General features: G+C 23.2%; 3 protein-coding genes across 5 annotated transcripts in view; 2 read left to right on the plus strand and 1 right to left on the minus strand.

Annotated features, from left to right (window-relative positions):
* Positions 1–533: 533 nt before the first annotated feature.
* LOC122712461 lies at positions 534–9,492 on the plus strand. Of its 2 annotated transcripts, none has more exons than XM_043932156.1 (10): positions 534–867; positions 4,598–4,907; positions 5,232–5,409; positions 5,591–6,245; positions 6,466–6,716; positions 7,183–7,358; positions 7,602–7,824; positions 8,009–8,183; positions 8,484–8,715; positions 9,077–9,492. In XM_043932156.1, the coding sequence occupies exons 1-10, from the start codon at positions 741–743 to the stop codon at positions 9,360–9,362; spliced, it is 2,613 nt and encodes an 870-aa protein (XP_043788091.1). In that variant the 5' UTR covers positions 534–740; the 3' UTR covers positions 9,363–9,492. The 2 variants fall into 2 exon arrangements, with proteins under 2 accessions (XP_043788091.1, XP_043788092.1); XM_043932157.1 differs by having other exon boundaries at positions 6,589–6,716.
* Positions 9,493–10,404: 912 nt separating this feature from the next.
* On the minus strand, positions 10,405–12,288 carry LOC122712503 (MTRF1L release factor glutamine methyltransferase). Its single transcript, XM_043932229.1, has 5 exons — positions 11,911–12,288; positions 11,506–11,594; positions 11,212–11,425; positions 10,852–11,105; positions 10,405–10,740 (listed from the first exon to the last, which is right to left on the minus strand). The coding sequence occupies exons 1-5, from the start codon at positions 12,157–12,159 to the stop codon at positions 10,500–10,502; spliced, it is 1,047 nt and encodes a 348-aa protein (XP_043788164.1). The 5' UTR covers positions 12,160–12,288; the 3' UTR covers positions 10,405–10,499.
* Positions 12,289–12,710: 422 nt separating this feature from the next.
* The window catches only part of LOC122712553 (unconventional myosin-XVIIIa), a 59,662-nt gene continuing 54,751 nt past the window's right edge, over positions 12,711–17,621 (plus strand). The window contains exons 1-2 of one of the 2 annotated variants that reach the window (XM_043932275.1): positions 12,711–14,510; positions 16,922–17,617. In XM_043932275.1, coding sequence (XP_043788210.1) covers positions 14,376–14,510; positions 16,922–17,617 — 831 coding nt within the window. In that variant the 5' untranslated portion in view covers positions 12,711–14,375. The remainder of the gene's footprint in view (positions 14,511–16,921; positions 17,618–17,621) is intronic. The other variant, XM_043932276.1, reaches the window with a different exon arrangement.

A 17,621-nucleotide genomic window follows, 5' to 3' on the forward strand; every position in this document is an offset into this window, starting at 1 on the left:
AATAATGATTTAAATGGTAGTGATTCGTATAATTAAAAGAAAAAAAATATATATTATATTCTTGCCATATTATTTTGTATCGTAAATTTTGTTTCTCAGACTTTTAATGATTAATATATTTCTTTTAATTCCTGAATTTTTTATGTGACTAACTAAGCAGTGGTGCAATAAAATCATTCTAACAAAACAGTCTGAGTAATATAAAAATATATTTAAAAATTATGCATTTAATATAATACAATTGTTTAATATCCAGAATCAATTTTCTTTTTTATATATTTTGGATAAATATTTATTTATTTTTTTAAATTTTATATTAGAAAAATATTTTTAAAAAAGTAAATAATATATATTATTATAATATTGAAAATGAAGTTGTATAGATTATAAATTTTTACTTTGGATAATTAATTCATAAATTATTGGAACTTCAAAAATTATATTTTTAAATTTGAGCTGGAGTAAAACAACTTATTTAAATAATTTATTCACTATATAATATATATTAAAGTTTTAAAATGAATAATATTAAATTCAGAATAGACAACATTCGTTAAATAATTTAACAATAGAAAAAAATGAAAATTTTTTTATTGAAACAAAGTATGAAATATATTTGCGCATGTTCATAAAATTGCGCCGGCGCAATACATGAATATTCGAGTTTGGATTGGTTGTACAGTTCAGTAGATTTGTGAACAGCATCTAACTCTTTAGTATAGCACAGTGCATCCGGCGTGATGTTGTTATATGTTATTTTACGTACTGCTTTATCAATTTCCTTCGGAGCAATCGTACAAATTTTAATATTTCTTCTTCAAAATTCAAATATCTTGAAAGTGCAAGCTTTCCTTCCACCAGGAGCTGGTTAGTTTATGTTTGATATTATATCTTTATAGATTTAAAATTGAAAGGTTTGTTGTTTTATTTTGTGCCGGTTAATGTGAGAAAATCTACGATATAAGTATAAATAAGATTAATATTTTCATAATATTCATTTTTTTAGTTTTTATTTTATATGATGCATTAAATTTATTCAATGCATATACTTTTTATTATTTAGATTTTGTTTAATTTTATCGCTCACATGTATATTTTTCGTTATATTAGTTTATATATATGAATTCCTAAATAGTCAAAAAAATTACAAATATTATATTAGGTGAAAAATGACAAAAATTTTATATAGAATGTTCATATTTTATAAGTAAACATTTATTTCGCTCGCATATATATTATCAATTCTCATTCAGTTTCTCATTGGCGCGCATTTTTCGAAAAAGAATATAACTTATGATAGTGTGAATATGTCATGAAGAAAGTTTGCAACTTGTATGTCATAGAATTCAAGTTTCCGTGACCATGTATATTATTGTAATGCGTGAGTTTCGTGTCGACCTACTCAAAATCGCTGAAGAAATTAGGTGGCAGAATTTAGAAGACTTTAGGTAATTCAACGGTCAGCTGCATATATCCACTAATCGATATTATTATCGACGCTACGCTTCCCGATGTACATAGGTACATACGCATGCACGTATAACATCAAGTTTTATGTAAGTACTATACAATTCGCTGACATACGGAACATTTAATACCGACTAAAGTCACGCTTCCATTGAACATTCCCACGCAACTAGAACTATTTGTTGGATGCGAATGATATTGAACTTGAATGCCAAAGACCTTCGGCAAATCGTATTAGATCATTTTATAATTTATTTTGTATAAAAATATATAGTCTATATAATTTGGTGCAAAGTTTCAATGAAATTTTGAAAGTAAATATAACAAATGTTATACTCTGTTATATTCTGTTGAACATTTTAATTTAAAGAATACATTTTTTTTAAAATAAAAATCTTTAAATTTAACTAATTTAATAATAATTTAATGGATACATAGATATTTGAGTTTAATTAAATAATTATAAATTTTGTATTTTTGTATCCTAATAAGCACATTAAATATGTATAAATTTATCGTGTATTTTTTTGTATTTTTATTTTTACACAAATTTGATCCATTGTGTAATTTTATCATACGTAAATAATTACTATAAAAGATAATGAAATTTTTAATGTTAGATTATAAAAATATCAAATATTTTTTTAAGTTGGACAAAAATAATTTTTTAATTGTTGCGTGTTAAAATTTTTTGAAACATAGAATTACGGGAAGTAAAAATAAAATAAGCGCTGCGAATTACAAGATATGTAGTTGTACGACATTATTTTCGTAAAAACGACAATGAAAATTTGAGTTCGTTATATATATCTAAGTATATGAAAATCCTAACAAATCTATATTACTATATATTATTAAAACATTATTATTAATATTTAATACAATTTCATAATTTAATTTTTTCAAAAATAATACTATTTCATATATTACTCTTAGTTGTTCAATTTTATATCAATTTAAAAAAAAAGAAAAAATTATAAATATTTTATAAAGTACACAATGTTTATATGTATTTATATATTATATTAAAAAATTTAAAAAATCGAATATATTAAATTTCATCTTACAAAAGAAATAATTTTATTTAAGACTCAATTAAATATATTAATACTTATCTATATAAATATTTTTGAGGTATTAATTAAAGCAAAAGATAAATCATTTGCAATGATTAACTGATTAGACTGATATGCAATTAAATTCTTGGCAATGAAGTTTCATGTACGATAAATTGAAATTAGATAATAGTGAAAGTTTAATTACATGACCATCAATAATTTGTAATAGTGCGTATCAGAAAGAGTTGTAAAGGCATGATTTGTAATAGAATAGAAAGTAAAATTTTGAAGAGACTAATAAGAATCAATTTACATTATTTTCACCATAGGAACTCAGTTCTCTATCGATTTAACACTACCATCATCGTCTAAAAATACTCAAGGTGTACATCATGAATCTTTACATTAAACAACTATAAATCAAAAGTTTGCGTAATCATGAAATCTTTCTTTATTAGAATAGAATAAAATCTTTATTAAAAATTCTCTAAAAATTAATTATATGGTGATCTAATAGCAAATTTTATTTATTTATGAATAAATTAATAATTTTATTCATCTTCTTTATTTTAATGATAACTATTTATCAAATCAATTTTATCTTATAATTTGAAATTTGATCATGAAATTTTTTTTTTAATCAAAAAAAAAATCAAGTGATTCATTTTATATATTATAATAATTTCAATGATCAATGACCTCGTGTAATAAGTAATTTATAGTCACGCATTGGTACGACAAACTTTTTGATAGGAAGATTGTATAGTAAATTTATGCACTCTTCTTTAATCGATAATCTCATATTCCTTGAACTTGTTGAAATAATTTTGCAAATTTGTTGACATATTTTATATATGTCATAATTAATGTCGATCGATTGTTGATAAAAAAAACAAATTAATTATTTATTCAGAAATCATTCATCATGAAAGATTTCTTTTAGAGATTTAATTTATTTATCTAAATGAATAATGAAATAATATTTATGAATTTATTTTATAAATATATTTATATTTATTTTATATATTAATTTCAAATTTTATGTTTCAAATAGAAAAACTTATTTTAATTAAGGTATTAAATATCCAAATTATTGTATAAGTACTATCTAATAATTGGAAATATTGTACACATACATATGTGTGGGTAATCTAATCACAAAATTGTAATACTCGACAAAGTACATACGGATGATACTTCCGGTCCGGAACTACAAACAGACCATAAAATCAAGCTGCTATAACACCAAACAAATTCATTTATATGTATCAAGTTTAAAATAATTATTTATTTCAAAAAATTACTCAAAATTATATTTAAAATTAATAATCAAATATACGAATATCCAATTATTATTCAATTTCGATTATTTTTAATACAAAAATCTGAATAGTAATATCTTATTTATTATTTAGCATTTTAGCATTTATTACTTATTAATAACTTTTTAAAAAAATATTAAATAAAATAGTGATAATATAAAAAATAAAATATGTTAATTTCTTTATTTCATTTTATATGAAAATTATTAATTCTTTACTTCCTGTTTCTTTTCTCGTTATATACAAAGGGTAATTTGCAACTTTCACAAAGTAAGGAGATAGCGTGATAACTCTATCAATATTTGAATTCGTCTGCGATTATATGATCGCAGTCTTGTAAACGATTTGCATGACATAAGGTTATTGTCCTTATCAACAGCCAATGAATTCCTAGAAAAATAAAGCTTTTGCGCATCGATGCATTCATGCATTTGTCTATTTTTCTTTTACTTTTTATTAGCTATGTGAAAATTTACAATGTTTGAAAAATTAAAAAAACTTAAAATTTTATAAAAATTTTACATTCATTTTATTTAGATTTTATTTACATTCATTTCATTTTATTATTTTTTCTTGCATTCTACTATTATGAAATACGATATAAATTTTTTATTCTAATATAATTTATATTTCAATATAATTTATTTTAAGTTTATTGATTAATAAATCAAATAAATCATGTTAAAATATATTGCTTTAATTTCTATTAATTAAATTTTATAATTTATTAATAAATATATTTTATCACAGAGGATGAAATTATTCTCATTGAACATCTACCAGGACGTCGGGTTCATCTTCAGGATTTCTTTTGGTCAGATGCAAAGGATGCTCCACCATGGGTAGATCAAGGATTGACTTTTTATGAAACTAAAACAGTTCATCATACTGTAACATTATATTCACCTGCAGAAGACAAAGATAATCATAAACCATTATTTCCTGATCAAACTGATTCTACTGAACCAAAATGCATTACTTGTATTGAACCTACACCTAGATTAGATAGTGATGAAGATCAAAATATTGGTATCCTTATTGGAGAAGATCCTGGACCAAGGTATTTATTTATTATTTTTATATAAATAAATTTTATGTAAAAATTAAGTTGAAATTGTACTATAATGCTTAATAGTATTTTAATTTAATAGTATATTTTGAGATCATTAGAATTAATGAGATGCAAGCCTTTTTTATATAAATAATTATCGTAATTTATTTATATAAAACATAAAAATGAACTAAATTTTAAAAGTAATATTTAATATAGTCATTATATCATTTATTTTTCATTATAGTTTTTTATTTATTTATTTAAAAAAAGTATTGTAAATAATTTTTTTTAAATTTTTTAAATAAATTAATATTATTCTTTATGTTTTAGATATTGGTTGCTAACAGTTCTTCGTGCAGGTGAAATTATACCACCTAAAATTGAACTGAAACTAGCTCGATTATATAAGACTGCATTTTTAAGACAACAACAACGTCATCTTGGACTTTTACAAACAGATACACGATTACGGAGAATTACAAGAGGACACGCACTTGTTAAAACTAAGGTACATATGAATATGACATATTTGAATTTGCATGTTATTAAACATTCTAAAATTAAAAATATGAATAAATAATTTATAATAAATATGATTTTTTAATATATAAATATAATTTTTAATAATATATTTATTGTAAAATAAAAATCAAAATTAAAAAAAAAATATCATTTAAATATTCTTTTAGTCAGAAATTGCTGATCAAAATGAAATATATGAAAATCCTGCAATCTCATCTACTAAATTGAGAATTCAAACGAATTCAGAAGCTCAAATTTCAACAATGCCAAATAGCATAAAATTGGTTCAAGTATCTACTTTTAATAATACTCTTTTATCAACATCCAATGTTAATGATATTGAAAATCATAATGAACAAATTCAAATGGATTTTTATTTAAAAAGATTAAGTCTTATCAAAGATAAAAAAAATGTATCAACTACAACAGCATCAATAGATTTCAATGAAAATATCACAAATTATAGAAATCAACATTCCTTGGAGAATAATATATTCTTTAATTTGTCTTCCATGATGCATAATCTTCAAGATTATGGAAATAATTATTCAATATCAGAACAAGAAATATCTAATAATGTTGATGGAAAGAATATAAGCAAATATTCTAAATTACGTTTATTAGATCATACTGGAGAGGAAACTGTTCAAGTTAGAATGCAAAATACAAGTATAACTGAAAGTGGTGCCACAAAGTTGATTTACTCTGTTCACTTAGGTGGAAAACCTGTACCTGCAGAAACAGCTGCTAGGGATATGGCTCTTTTGTCATCCCAAGAAGTTGCATTGGAACTTGGTGCACCAGTTCTTATTCAAAGTGAACGTAAATGTCTATTTATAAATACATTTATCAATTATCTTTTGCAACTTTAAATTTTATTAATTAATCATAATATAATGTAATCATTATAATATAAAAAAATTTACAGTGTTTATAATTTTAGTTATATTTAAAAAATTATAATATTTAAAAAAAAATTAATATATTGAAAAATAGAAGTATGAACCGTTTTTAATAAGATTATCTTGTATTTTTTATATAGCTTATTTGAAAGAAACACGACCATTGGCTCTTTCAAGAAAAAGAGATGCATGGCTATTAATTGGTGCAGCAAGTGCTGGTTTTATTTTGTTAGCATTTGTTGTAATAGGATTAATTTTTGCAGCAAAAAGAAAAAGAACACATAGTGCAGTAGCTGCACCACCAAGTCATCATATTTTAAAGAAAAAACGGGAATATATACAAACAACTGTTGATAATAATGCCTGTTCAACATCGGAAATGGAAATTAAGGTATTTATATATTTATTTAATTAATATGTATATTGATTAGTTTTTAATATCAATTATAATTAAAAAAATTATAATTCGCTTAATAGTTTTAATAGTTTGTATAATAATATATAATTATATAATATAATTATATTAATATTATATATAATATTAATTAATATTATATATTATAATATATTAATATAATTAATATTATATATTAATATTATAATATATTATAATATTAATTATATAATTATATAATTAATTATACAAATACAAAAATTTTTGAAAGAGAATTTATTATATATATTATAATATTATATATTCACATTATAATCTAAATAAACAATTAAAATTACAAAGAATCATAGCAACTCATGTATTTATGAATTATTGACATCAGCGAAATAATGTATTTTTTTCTAAACTAATTTGTCATGAAATAACTCTATTGATCTTTTGCAAATTCTATCCTTTTTTATAGACTGACGGTACCAGTCAGAGACAAACTCTTGGTAGTTTGTCAAAAACTCCAGTTTCTATTGAAACTCCCGATAGTTTTGAGGCAGAAATTCATGAAGTTTCGAGCGACAATGAGGACGAACAAAAAAGTAAAATACGGGAATCAAATTCGTGGGAACATTCTCTAAAAAAATCAAGGTATAACAAATCATAAAAATAATAAAAAATGAAATTTTTAAAATTGTTTATATATTTTTTTTTATTAAATTTTAGATTCAATTTGTATTTTTATTGTATTTGTATTTTGTATTTTGAAAACAATTTTAAATTTTATAAATATATAAATATAAGTTTTGCATTTATTATAAAAAATGTAATTTGTAATATTCAATATATTCTTCATTGGTTTGATATTAATATATTCTTAGTGTTTAATTGTAGATTCATACATGAAAGAATGTCTCGAACAAATGCCATTGATACACCTCGAACTTCTGATTCAACAGATGTAATTGTAGACCATTTAGATTCTTTGGAAAATAATTATACAAAGCAAAAAGAAGCTACTGCTTCACCATATTCTTATCTTTCTATGCCATCTTGTAAGGCATTTCCCAGCATGAAAAATGTTGAACCACTTTCCAGAGTATTGGAACCAGTTATGGTGAGCAAATTTTTACATTTTTATTCTATTTTTATTTTTAATTAAAATTGTAATGAATGCATAATATTAAATATAAAATTATTAAAATAAAAAATATTAAAAATAATTTATTATTTTATATTTGTCATACAATTTTTATATGTTATTAGAGTTTTTATAAATATATATATTTTTTTTTATTTAGGTCAAACATTTAGATATAGATTCTCCAAAAGAGATGAGACGAGAAAAAAATCACTTTGATGTTTATAGAGATGATGAAGATAAATTTTTTGCGCGAACTTCAAGTGCAATTAAAGATCCTGGAGTTGTAGGTCCTATAGTTTGGAATCTTCGAAAACAAAACTTATCTGCTGAAAGTATGATTCTTTTTAATTTATTTATTGATAATATTTTTTATAATTTAATAATTTAATTTAATTTAATTAAATATAATTTTTATTATGTAGCTTTGTTTTTAATATACTTTTATATATTTTTATATATTTTAAGTGTATTATAAATTGATATAAAAGTGAATTTCAAATTTATATTATTTTATTTTATTTATATAATTTATTCTTACTTGTTTTTACGTTTTAAAATTAATTTTTAAATAATTTTTAATAATTTCTTAGTAATATATATATAATAATAATATTTCTTTGATATAATTTCAGGTAATAGTACATTAGGAACAGAAATTGATTCAAGTTACATAATATCATCTGGACCTGTAGGAAAAGCAAGAAAAAGACTTCACGAACTTCTTGAAGATTCTTTTAGTCTTTTTGGAAGCAGAGATCAAAAATCAGATGTACAATTATATACCACACAACTGACTTCAATAGAACATATACCAGATACTTTTACAATATTTTCAGAAACTAAAGAAAGATCTACTCATGCAAGGTAATTTAAATTGTAATTATTTTTTAAATATTTTCCATTAAATCATTAATAAATAAAAATAAATTTGTATCTATGTATTGTAAATTTGATGAAGGAAATTTATTTATTTGATTAATTATATAATACATATTATATAAATATAGAATAAATATTTTGATTTTTTTTCTTGGAATGCAATTTATAATTTTATGTTTATAAATACATAATAAATTTTTTGTTACTATTATTATAATTATTATAATTATTTATTTATTATATTTATATTTAAATTTTAAAATACTATATAATTTCTTTTTATAATATATATAATTTTTATTCAATGTAAACATTATTATATTATAATATTTTAATATTTTTTTAGTCCTGTATCTTCATCATTAACAGAAATGCATACTCGACCTCGTACATCATTACTATTAAAATATAATACGATAGATAACGATAGAATTGCTGAAAATGGACATTTTGTATCATCTCGCAATAATTGGGGTTCCAGACCATTAAGTGCTGGTCCATTTCATAAACCTAATTTACCGATTGTAAATTCGAGACGTATATTAACAGATTGTCAACTTCCACAAGAAGATCCAGCAGTACCATTAATAGTTTCAATTAAAAAAGAACTTGAAAAATTTTCTTCGCAATAAACAATGAAAGAATTACGATATTAAGCAATAAAAAGTATTAAAAACTGAAGTACAATTAAATGTAATCTAAAAATACAATTGAAGAAAACTATTAAAGAGATTAATAAGTATAATTTCAATTATATTTCTATTTTTATTTTTTACAAAGATTAATATTATTGAAAATATTTTAATAAAAAATTATTATATAATTTTCTTATATTGAAAATGATTATATGATAAGATTTTCTTGATTATAATTAAAAGAAATTAATTATTAGTATAAAAATATCACATAACAGAAACTATATAGTTTCTATAATAATTAATATTTATATATATTTATAATATTATAATATATATATTTATATATATTTATAATATTATAATATATATGGGAAAAAGACATATAAAAATCAGTATTTAAAATTGCATTTGTAAGAATTGTAAATATTTAACAAAATTTTATATGTACAATCAATGTTTGTATAATGTTTCCATATAATGTATATAACATGATTATTGAAACTTATTAATATTGAACTCATTGAAATGATATATACAAATACAGTGTGACTTTTATTAGCAATTTAATCGATTTTTTCTATAAAACTTATATATCATATTAAATTATTACAATTGAATATAGAAAGACTGCTAAAATTAAAAAAAAATTTTTTTACATATTTTTTTATATTATATTTTTGTTTATTCAAATAATATATTTAAATAAACAAAAATTGGTACATTGTTATTATTATCATTATAAATTACTATTAAATCATTTAGTTATTTGTTAATTAATATATTTTTCAATTTATCGTAATTTATTGTACATATTATAAAATTAGTTTAAATTAATTATATTATTATACTATTGTATACTAATTTATATTATTGTAATTATATTATTTATAATTGTTTAATATAAATTATTTACTTCTTATTAAGAATTACTTAAGTTTTATGTTATAAATCTTATAAGTTTAAAATTGTATAATTAGTTCCGTCCAAAATAAGAATTTTTAAATACGATGTATATTTCAATAATCAGAAACAAATAAATTATTGATATTTTTATTTTTGTACATTCGAGGAACATACATAAATTCCGTCATTTTATTTTATTAATTCTTAAAAATATTTATAAATTTTTTATCATATTTTTAATATTTCAATAAATCGATTATTATTGCAAAAATCTTTGTACGTATGTTCATATTGAAGCTTAAGAATAGGATATTTTTTTGTAAAAAATTGTATATATTCAGGATGAGTGGGATCAACTTCTAAAAACAATCGTCCTCCTGGTTTTAAAGCAATAGCAGCGTATTTTAATAAAGGTTTAATAACTTTTAAACCGTCATCTCCCCCATCAAGTGCCGTTAAATCTTCGTAACTAAAGAATAAAAGTAAGATTATAAAAAATACAATTTTATAAATATAAATATATATAATTATAAATATAAAATAAATAAATTATATAAAAAATAAAAAATAATTTAATTACATTTTAATTTCAGGTATTAATGTAGATATTTGTTTAGTTGGTATATAAGGTGGGTTACTAACTATAAAATCAAAAGTTTTAGAATTCAAATCGAGATTTTTAGATTCATTTAATATATTCGAAATTTCTATCGATCCATTATCTTTAAGGGTTGCATGTACAACACTGATTCGATCTTTTAAATCTAATTTATCTCGATTTTTTTTAGTTAATTCGCATGCTTCTGGATTTGAATCAATTGCTATACAATTAACCTACAAAATAATTTTATGTTGTATAATAAAATTTTTATTATACATTATAAGAAATTTTCAATCAAATAAATATATGATTATGTTAATGATCTATTATAATAATTACTGTTTTATTAGTATGTGCAATAGCAAGAGATATGGCTCCAGAACCACATCCAATTTCTAAAATTTCCTGTTTATTATTATCAGAAGACTTTAAAGCTTTTAAAATATAATGAACTAATATTTCAGTTTCTGGTCGCGGAATAAAAATTGGCGGAACTAATTTCAAAGTAATATCACAAAAATCCCATTCTCCTATTATATATTGAACTGGCATTCTGTAAAGATTTAATTTTATCAAAAAAATAATATACAATAAATTTTATAGAAATAATAATTGTAACACTCAAATTTTTACCTGGATAACCTACATTCACACAATGAATCTAGCGTATCGCGCTGAACTGACGTAAGTCGTTCATTTTTTATATCTACAAGATCTAATATCTGAAAATAATTTAGTACTATAATTTTATTTTAAAACTGAAAGTAAAAGTATTTTTTATTTTATTTTTATAACAAATAATAAACAAAACAATAATTATATTTATATATTGTATTTAATTATATTTGCTATATTTCTCATATATTACTTTATTTCATAACATTGAATAGTAATAATTATTAAATCATTAAAGATCATGCAAAGATTTAATATTTTAATATAATTATAATATTTTTAATGGCAAAAAAACTATATAAGTAAAAAATTAAAATTATATTACAAAATATTTAATGCTTACAATAGTAATAATGGTGATACCTTGTTAGTGCCTATGACGTGCGCAACAATGTGCTCAATCGATTCTACGGGTTCTGGAATATGTTCATTCTTAAACCGGTTACTCCATTGTTCGATAATTTCACCGATAGTAGGACATTGTACATTTATTGTGGATAAATTTCGTGCTGATCGATTAAATGTGATTATTTTAGCTTTACTACATTGTACATATGCTTCTACACTTAAAATACTGAAGAAAGATCGAGTACTTGAAAGACAGCGAAACATTATGTTTCATACAAAATAATTTATTACGCTTTTAATCAAAAATTATTACATATAATGTGTATATGTGACATATAAGATACTTAAATACATATTCTTTCTATTTATTAAACTCACAATTCTTAACTTTCTGCTAAATTCTAGTATGTGCTGCCAGCTGTTGAGAAATACATTTAATTATTTTCACTTACAATATAACGTCGATCGTGCAGAGAAAAATTGAGAAGAACCAATTAAATATTTTATGGGGCAAGTAAATTATTATTATCAATTTATTTAATTATAAATATTTATATAATACATATTTTAATACGAAAATTCATTACATAAAATATATGGTTTTCAAAAACAATATAAAATAAAAATGTATTTTGCATGTTTAAATAGTCTAGTTTATAATTATAATTTAAAATATAATTATTTTATAATTATTTCTTTGCTTTTTTTATATAATATTATCTTTTTAAATTAATAATTATATAGCTTTAATTTTTTTAATTTCAAAACATCGTTCATTTTGTGTTCAGTCGATAACGTATTATCGATTAGCGGCGCATGCGCAAAAATATGTAATGGAAAGAAGAATACGAGTCTATACCATCATTCAGTTTAAGACGCCAGCAGTCGCCACCGGTTCAACTTGCAACATAGTCTGCCATGACAGTCATCGGTGTCACACGAGTGCACCGTTAAACTTTTATCTATTATTGACTGTATCTTTTTGACAAAGAAACAATCCAATAACCTAAGTTATTATACGTTCTGATAACACATCGTATGATCGTTTTGGAGCGACGGTACAATTACAATAAGCAATTAAGATACAGAATTATATTAAACGCGTCTTCGGTCTAGTGAATGGCGGCGAGTGGTGTGGTGTCGGTGTTGTGACGTGTGTCTCGTGCCGTGTTGATTGTCAGTTTTGTCATGTATCAAAAATCGCATCATTTCTAGGTCTCGTATGACATTATTGATTGTATTTATGGTTTGCATAATTGTGCCTCGAAGGATGAAATATATATGCTGTTGTAACATTTAACATTCCTTTTCATTAGTGTATGGCATTTGTTTACGAGCAGAAGTTTATCATTGCCTAAAAAGTGCGAGAGTAAGGTGTGGTGAAAAATGACATGTAGATTCTCATTGCTCTTTCATTCCTGCTTCTCTTTCTTCTTTCCAACCTTTTCCCCTTCCTCTTTGTTCTAGGCACGCGTATTCCTATTCTTCTCTTCCTTCATCCATTCTTCACCCATCCGTATACCGGCGACTTGAAAGCCTTGCGAAGGTAAAAGTTCGCTGTCACGCGCGATTGTCACGGTATTGTTTTCACACAGAACGATACTTTCCGTGATGAAGTAATGAAGAAAAAATTTAATACGATCAACATAAAGGAAGATTATTAAAGTACATAAAATTGTGTTTTTAATCAATTATCTTGCATTGTATATAGAAGAACATTTTCAACTCGTTTTAATTGAGAAGAAAATTATTTTCCTGTTCATAAAAACACGCATGAAATAGAAGAAATGGAAGAATCTTAGAAAAAATTTAGTTTTGAAATATCTTATTGGGATTGAATGCCGGAAACGACCGGCCATGAAGAAACAGTTTGCTCTGGTAGGTTCACGCCCCTATACGCGTCACATCTTGCTATATCGTCAATCATCGACTGAAAATCTATCAATATATATAGTGTTTCGTGATTTGTGTTGCGTGAAAACCTAGTGTTGGAAATTTAATCGGAGTAATGCGTGAGTGCTCGTGTCTTTTATTCATTGTGTTTCAAAGTGAGAATATATTGAAGTGTGTTGAAACGTGCCTCGTATTGTATCGTAAAATAACGGGGTATCGAAAGTGACGTATCGTTTACTCGGAATTCATTCGTGACAGGGAATTTCCTGTTACCGATTTGCACTCGCTTGGCGCGTACGCAACATTGCGCGAGCGTGCACGCCCCTTCCCTTCTCATTGTGTTTTTAGTGATCGTGTAGCCGTCATAGGGGAGTGATTTTGTTGGTTGTTTAGTGTTTGCACGTAACGACAGTGTGACCAAGCACATATAGTCGTTTCGATGGACAGTGTCGTGTTATACGTGTGGGGCCAACCGAAATACGCGTCTGCGCGTAAAACTATATACGCGCGAATAATCAAAAGAGAAGAGATATCTTGTATTATCTCTTTCTCACATTCGACTCAAGATTGGTGCTGTGAATGAGAAGATGTTTAACTTTATGAAGAAAGCTACGGAGAAGGATGACAAGGAGAAGCGGAAGCGCGAGAAGAAAGAACGAAAAGATGTCAAGAAACGAGATCGCAGTAGTATGTCCGCTGAGGAATTACTACGTTTAGATGAAGTACGTGTTTTCTTTTTTATTTCTTTTATAATATTAATCGAATTAAAAAATAGATATAATAGATCAATAAATAATTTTTTTATTCCTAAGAATTTTTTTCATATATAAAATATACATAGTCTATGTTATAACGTTTATCTCGTTTATTAGATTAAAAAATTATTGAAATACTAGGTTGGAAATATTGAGTATTGATCTTTACGTACATATTAATACATTTTTTTCGTCTTGCTTATCAACAACAATGTGGATATATATACAGATAAGTAGATTTGTCAAGTTTGACTCATCATGGATAAGCTTTAGATTTATGAATCTACTTTTCTGGATTCAAACATTCTTAAACAAATTGTTTTAAAATAGAAATAGATGAACGATAGCATTCAATAATAACGAAATATTTTAATCGCAAATGAAAATTTAATCGATTTATTAATGTTTTAAAGTAATTATAGTTTTTCTTAATTTAATCATACATTAAAATATATTTTATATATATATTTCATATATTTTTCATTATTATTATCTTTATAATTAGTAGCGATTTCAAATCTAATTGATTAAATTTATTTTGAGAAAATATGATAAGAATATCTATAGTCATTTTTTCATATCTATATGTAGTACATCTATAGTATATAGTATACAATATACAGTACAAAAATATTAGTTAATATGTTTTTAATTACATTTTTTTACGTAACTTTTTTTCTTAATTTCTTATTAAAAAAATTCTTATATATTAGAAAATTTATTAAAGTTAGAATTATCTTGATTATAACCATAAAACATAAGTTTTTCAAGGTTTTTTTATATTAAATTTTTTTTTACAAAATTAAATAAAAAAAATTTTTTACTAGTATAGTGATACAATATAATAGCATTTATTTGTATTTATCTAATTAGCATGCATAACATTGTATATATTTAATAATGAAAAATAGGTATATAAATACTTACTAATGGAATATAAACAAATTATCGCACAAATTTGACTCTATTAATGTACAGTTTTGTCAATCAAATAGTCAAGTTGTCAAGAATAGTTAATATATTCAAGAAATTTAATCCATTTAAAAAGAAAATAAAAAAAATATAGATATAATTCTTATTATAACTTCGGACTTTTTTTCATTTTTATATTCCTTTAATTTTTTCTCCTATGTTGATATAATTTTTTTATAATTAATTATTTTTTATTTCTATTATTATTTTATTAAAAAAAATATTTTGTATTGTGCATAATAATAAATATCATGATAAATCGTGCATTGTAATTTGTTTATTGTAGAAAAGTATGGTAATAGTACAATAATAATAACTTTGTAATTAAAGAGGAAATATAGATGCCTCATCAGCAAGTAGTAGAACTCGAGTGAAAATATTGTAACATTAAATTTAATTTTTAATTGATGATGATTAAGCTATTCAGAATTTTTAATATTTATAGTAAAAAATATGAAATTATATTTCTTTATATATAAATATATAATTATTATATTATATATATTTATTATTATATATACATAATTTACACATATATTATATACATAATGATTATATCTTTTATAAAATATATACACATAATTTATACATATATTATATACATAATTATTATATCTTTCATAAAATAGTTTTACATAAAATGTTGAACATATAATGAATCTTTAATATTTTTTTTAATGTAAGTTGTAAGATATTTCCTATTGTATTTTTATATAGCTATATTTTATATAGCTATATTAAAATAAATAAGTACTGAAGTCTTCATTGTAATATTTTTAATATAAATAATTGTGAATAAAAATGATTGTGACAATTTCTTGAGAATCATAATCCATAGATTAGAAGATATTGAGTCAGATTAAGTGTTAAATACAAACAATTGAAAACTGTTTGATCACAAAACAATAAAGATTATTATTATTTCAGTTATTAAATTTTTGCTATGTTTCTAAATCCATGAGGATTTATTTTTTTTAGAGTCTTATTTATTTATACAAAGTTCTATTATCCGTATATAAAAATTTATTCAAAAATTATTTTAATTGGTTGATTTTTATACAGAAATCTATAATTTCATCTTCTATATTTTTTTAAAACTATATTTCAGTTTATATTTCTTCTTCTAATAAATAATGATATTAATATTAAATTATTTTATGAGTTTTGTGAAATCTAAAAAATTCTTAATTTCTTGCTTTGTTATATAATATATACATAAAAAAATATAATGATATTCAAAAATTTCATATTATATTTTTATGACTAAAAAAATTCTTTGATATTTCTCTTAAAATCGTATAAATTTACAAAATTTAAAAAAAAAATTTCGGATAAGTTTCTTGAATTTTAAAATAAATAAATTAATATAAAATATAATAACAAAATATATCTATTTTATTTTACAGGTTCGAAGATCATTGAAGATTCCTGGTCGGCGGAAGGAGAAAGAAAAGTTACCGAGTGGTATTACTGCGGATTATAGTGCTTCATTTTTCGCGTATCTAGATCGTGATCTCTTGGAAAATTCGCAAAACTCATCGAGTTCAGGCCAAAGTGTTCGTGCCGGTAATAATTGGTCCAATAGGACGCCAGATGGTTTAACACAAAGCGATTCATCAGAAACTTCCTTGACCTCTTTGACCATTACGACAACTATCTCTTCAGTTACACCGACGAACGTGTCTGGTCAATCGGGAAAAAATTTGCCACCACTGCCACCAAAACCTCCAAAACGAGGAATTCTTAAGGGACCACGTTTAAGCGTCAGCACTGTGAATTCATTGTCGGAAGAAAATCAATTGCCAAACGGAAACGAGACCAATTATCAGGAGGCTAGCAATCTATTGGTCAGAAACACTTTACAGAACGAAGTGATTGCGTATCAAAACGTGCCTACTCATTTATCAGGATTTGGGAACACTTGTAACAAAGAAGAAGCTTGTAGCGAAGAGGAGATACAAATTGGACAGAGTTCGTGGCAAGTATCGCCTCAGCGAACATCCCAGCAGACTCAACAACATCAACAACAAAATCAGCAACAGCATCATCATCATCATCATCATCATCATCATCATCATCAAAGCGACACCAAATTGCTGCAGGTTA

The sequence above is a fragment of the Apis laboriosa genome, unplaced genomic scaffold, assembly GCF_014066325.1.
Source record: "Apis laboriosa isolate Shangri-la unplaced genomic scaffold, ASM1406632v1 scaffold202_cov151, whole genome shotgun sequence".
In the NCBI taxonomy this organism is placed as follows: Eukaryota; Metazoa; Arthropoda; class Insecta; order Hymenoptera; family Apidae; genus Apis; species Apis laboriosa.

Excerpts from the sequence above, each read along its gene's own strand:
- LOC122712461 (XM_043932156.1), top strand. The coding sequence starts at position 741 with ATGTTGTTATATGTTATTTTACGTACTGCTTTATCAATTTCCTTCGGA. Across the intron at positions 4,908-5,231 it reads GGAGAAGATCCTGGACCAAG|ATATTGGTTGCTAACAGTTC; the intron begins GTATTTATTTAT and ends TTTATGTTTTAG. Across the intron at positions 8,184-8,483 it reads ACAAAACTTATCTGCTGAAA|GTAATAGTACATTAGGAACA; the intron begins GTATGATTCTTT and ends ATATAATTTCAG.
- LOC122712503 (XM_043932229.1), bottom strand. The coding sequence starts at position 12,159 with ATGTTTCGCTGTCTTTCAAGTACTCGATCTTTCTTCAGTATTTTAAGT. Across the intron at positions 11,595-11,910 it reads ACGTCATAGGCACTAACAAG|ATATTAGATCTTGTAGATAT; the intron begins GTATCACCATTA and ends AATTATTTTCAG. Across the intron at positions 10,741-10,851 it reads TTAATACCTGAAATTAAAAT|TTACGAAGATTTAACGGCAC; the intron begins GTAATTAAATTA and ends TTTATTCTTTAG.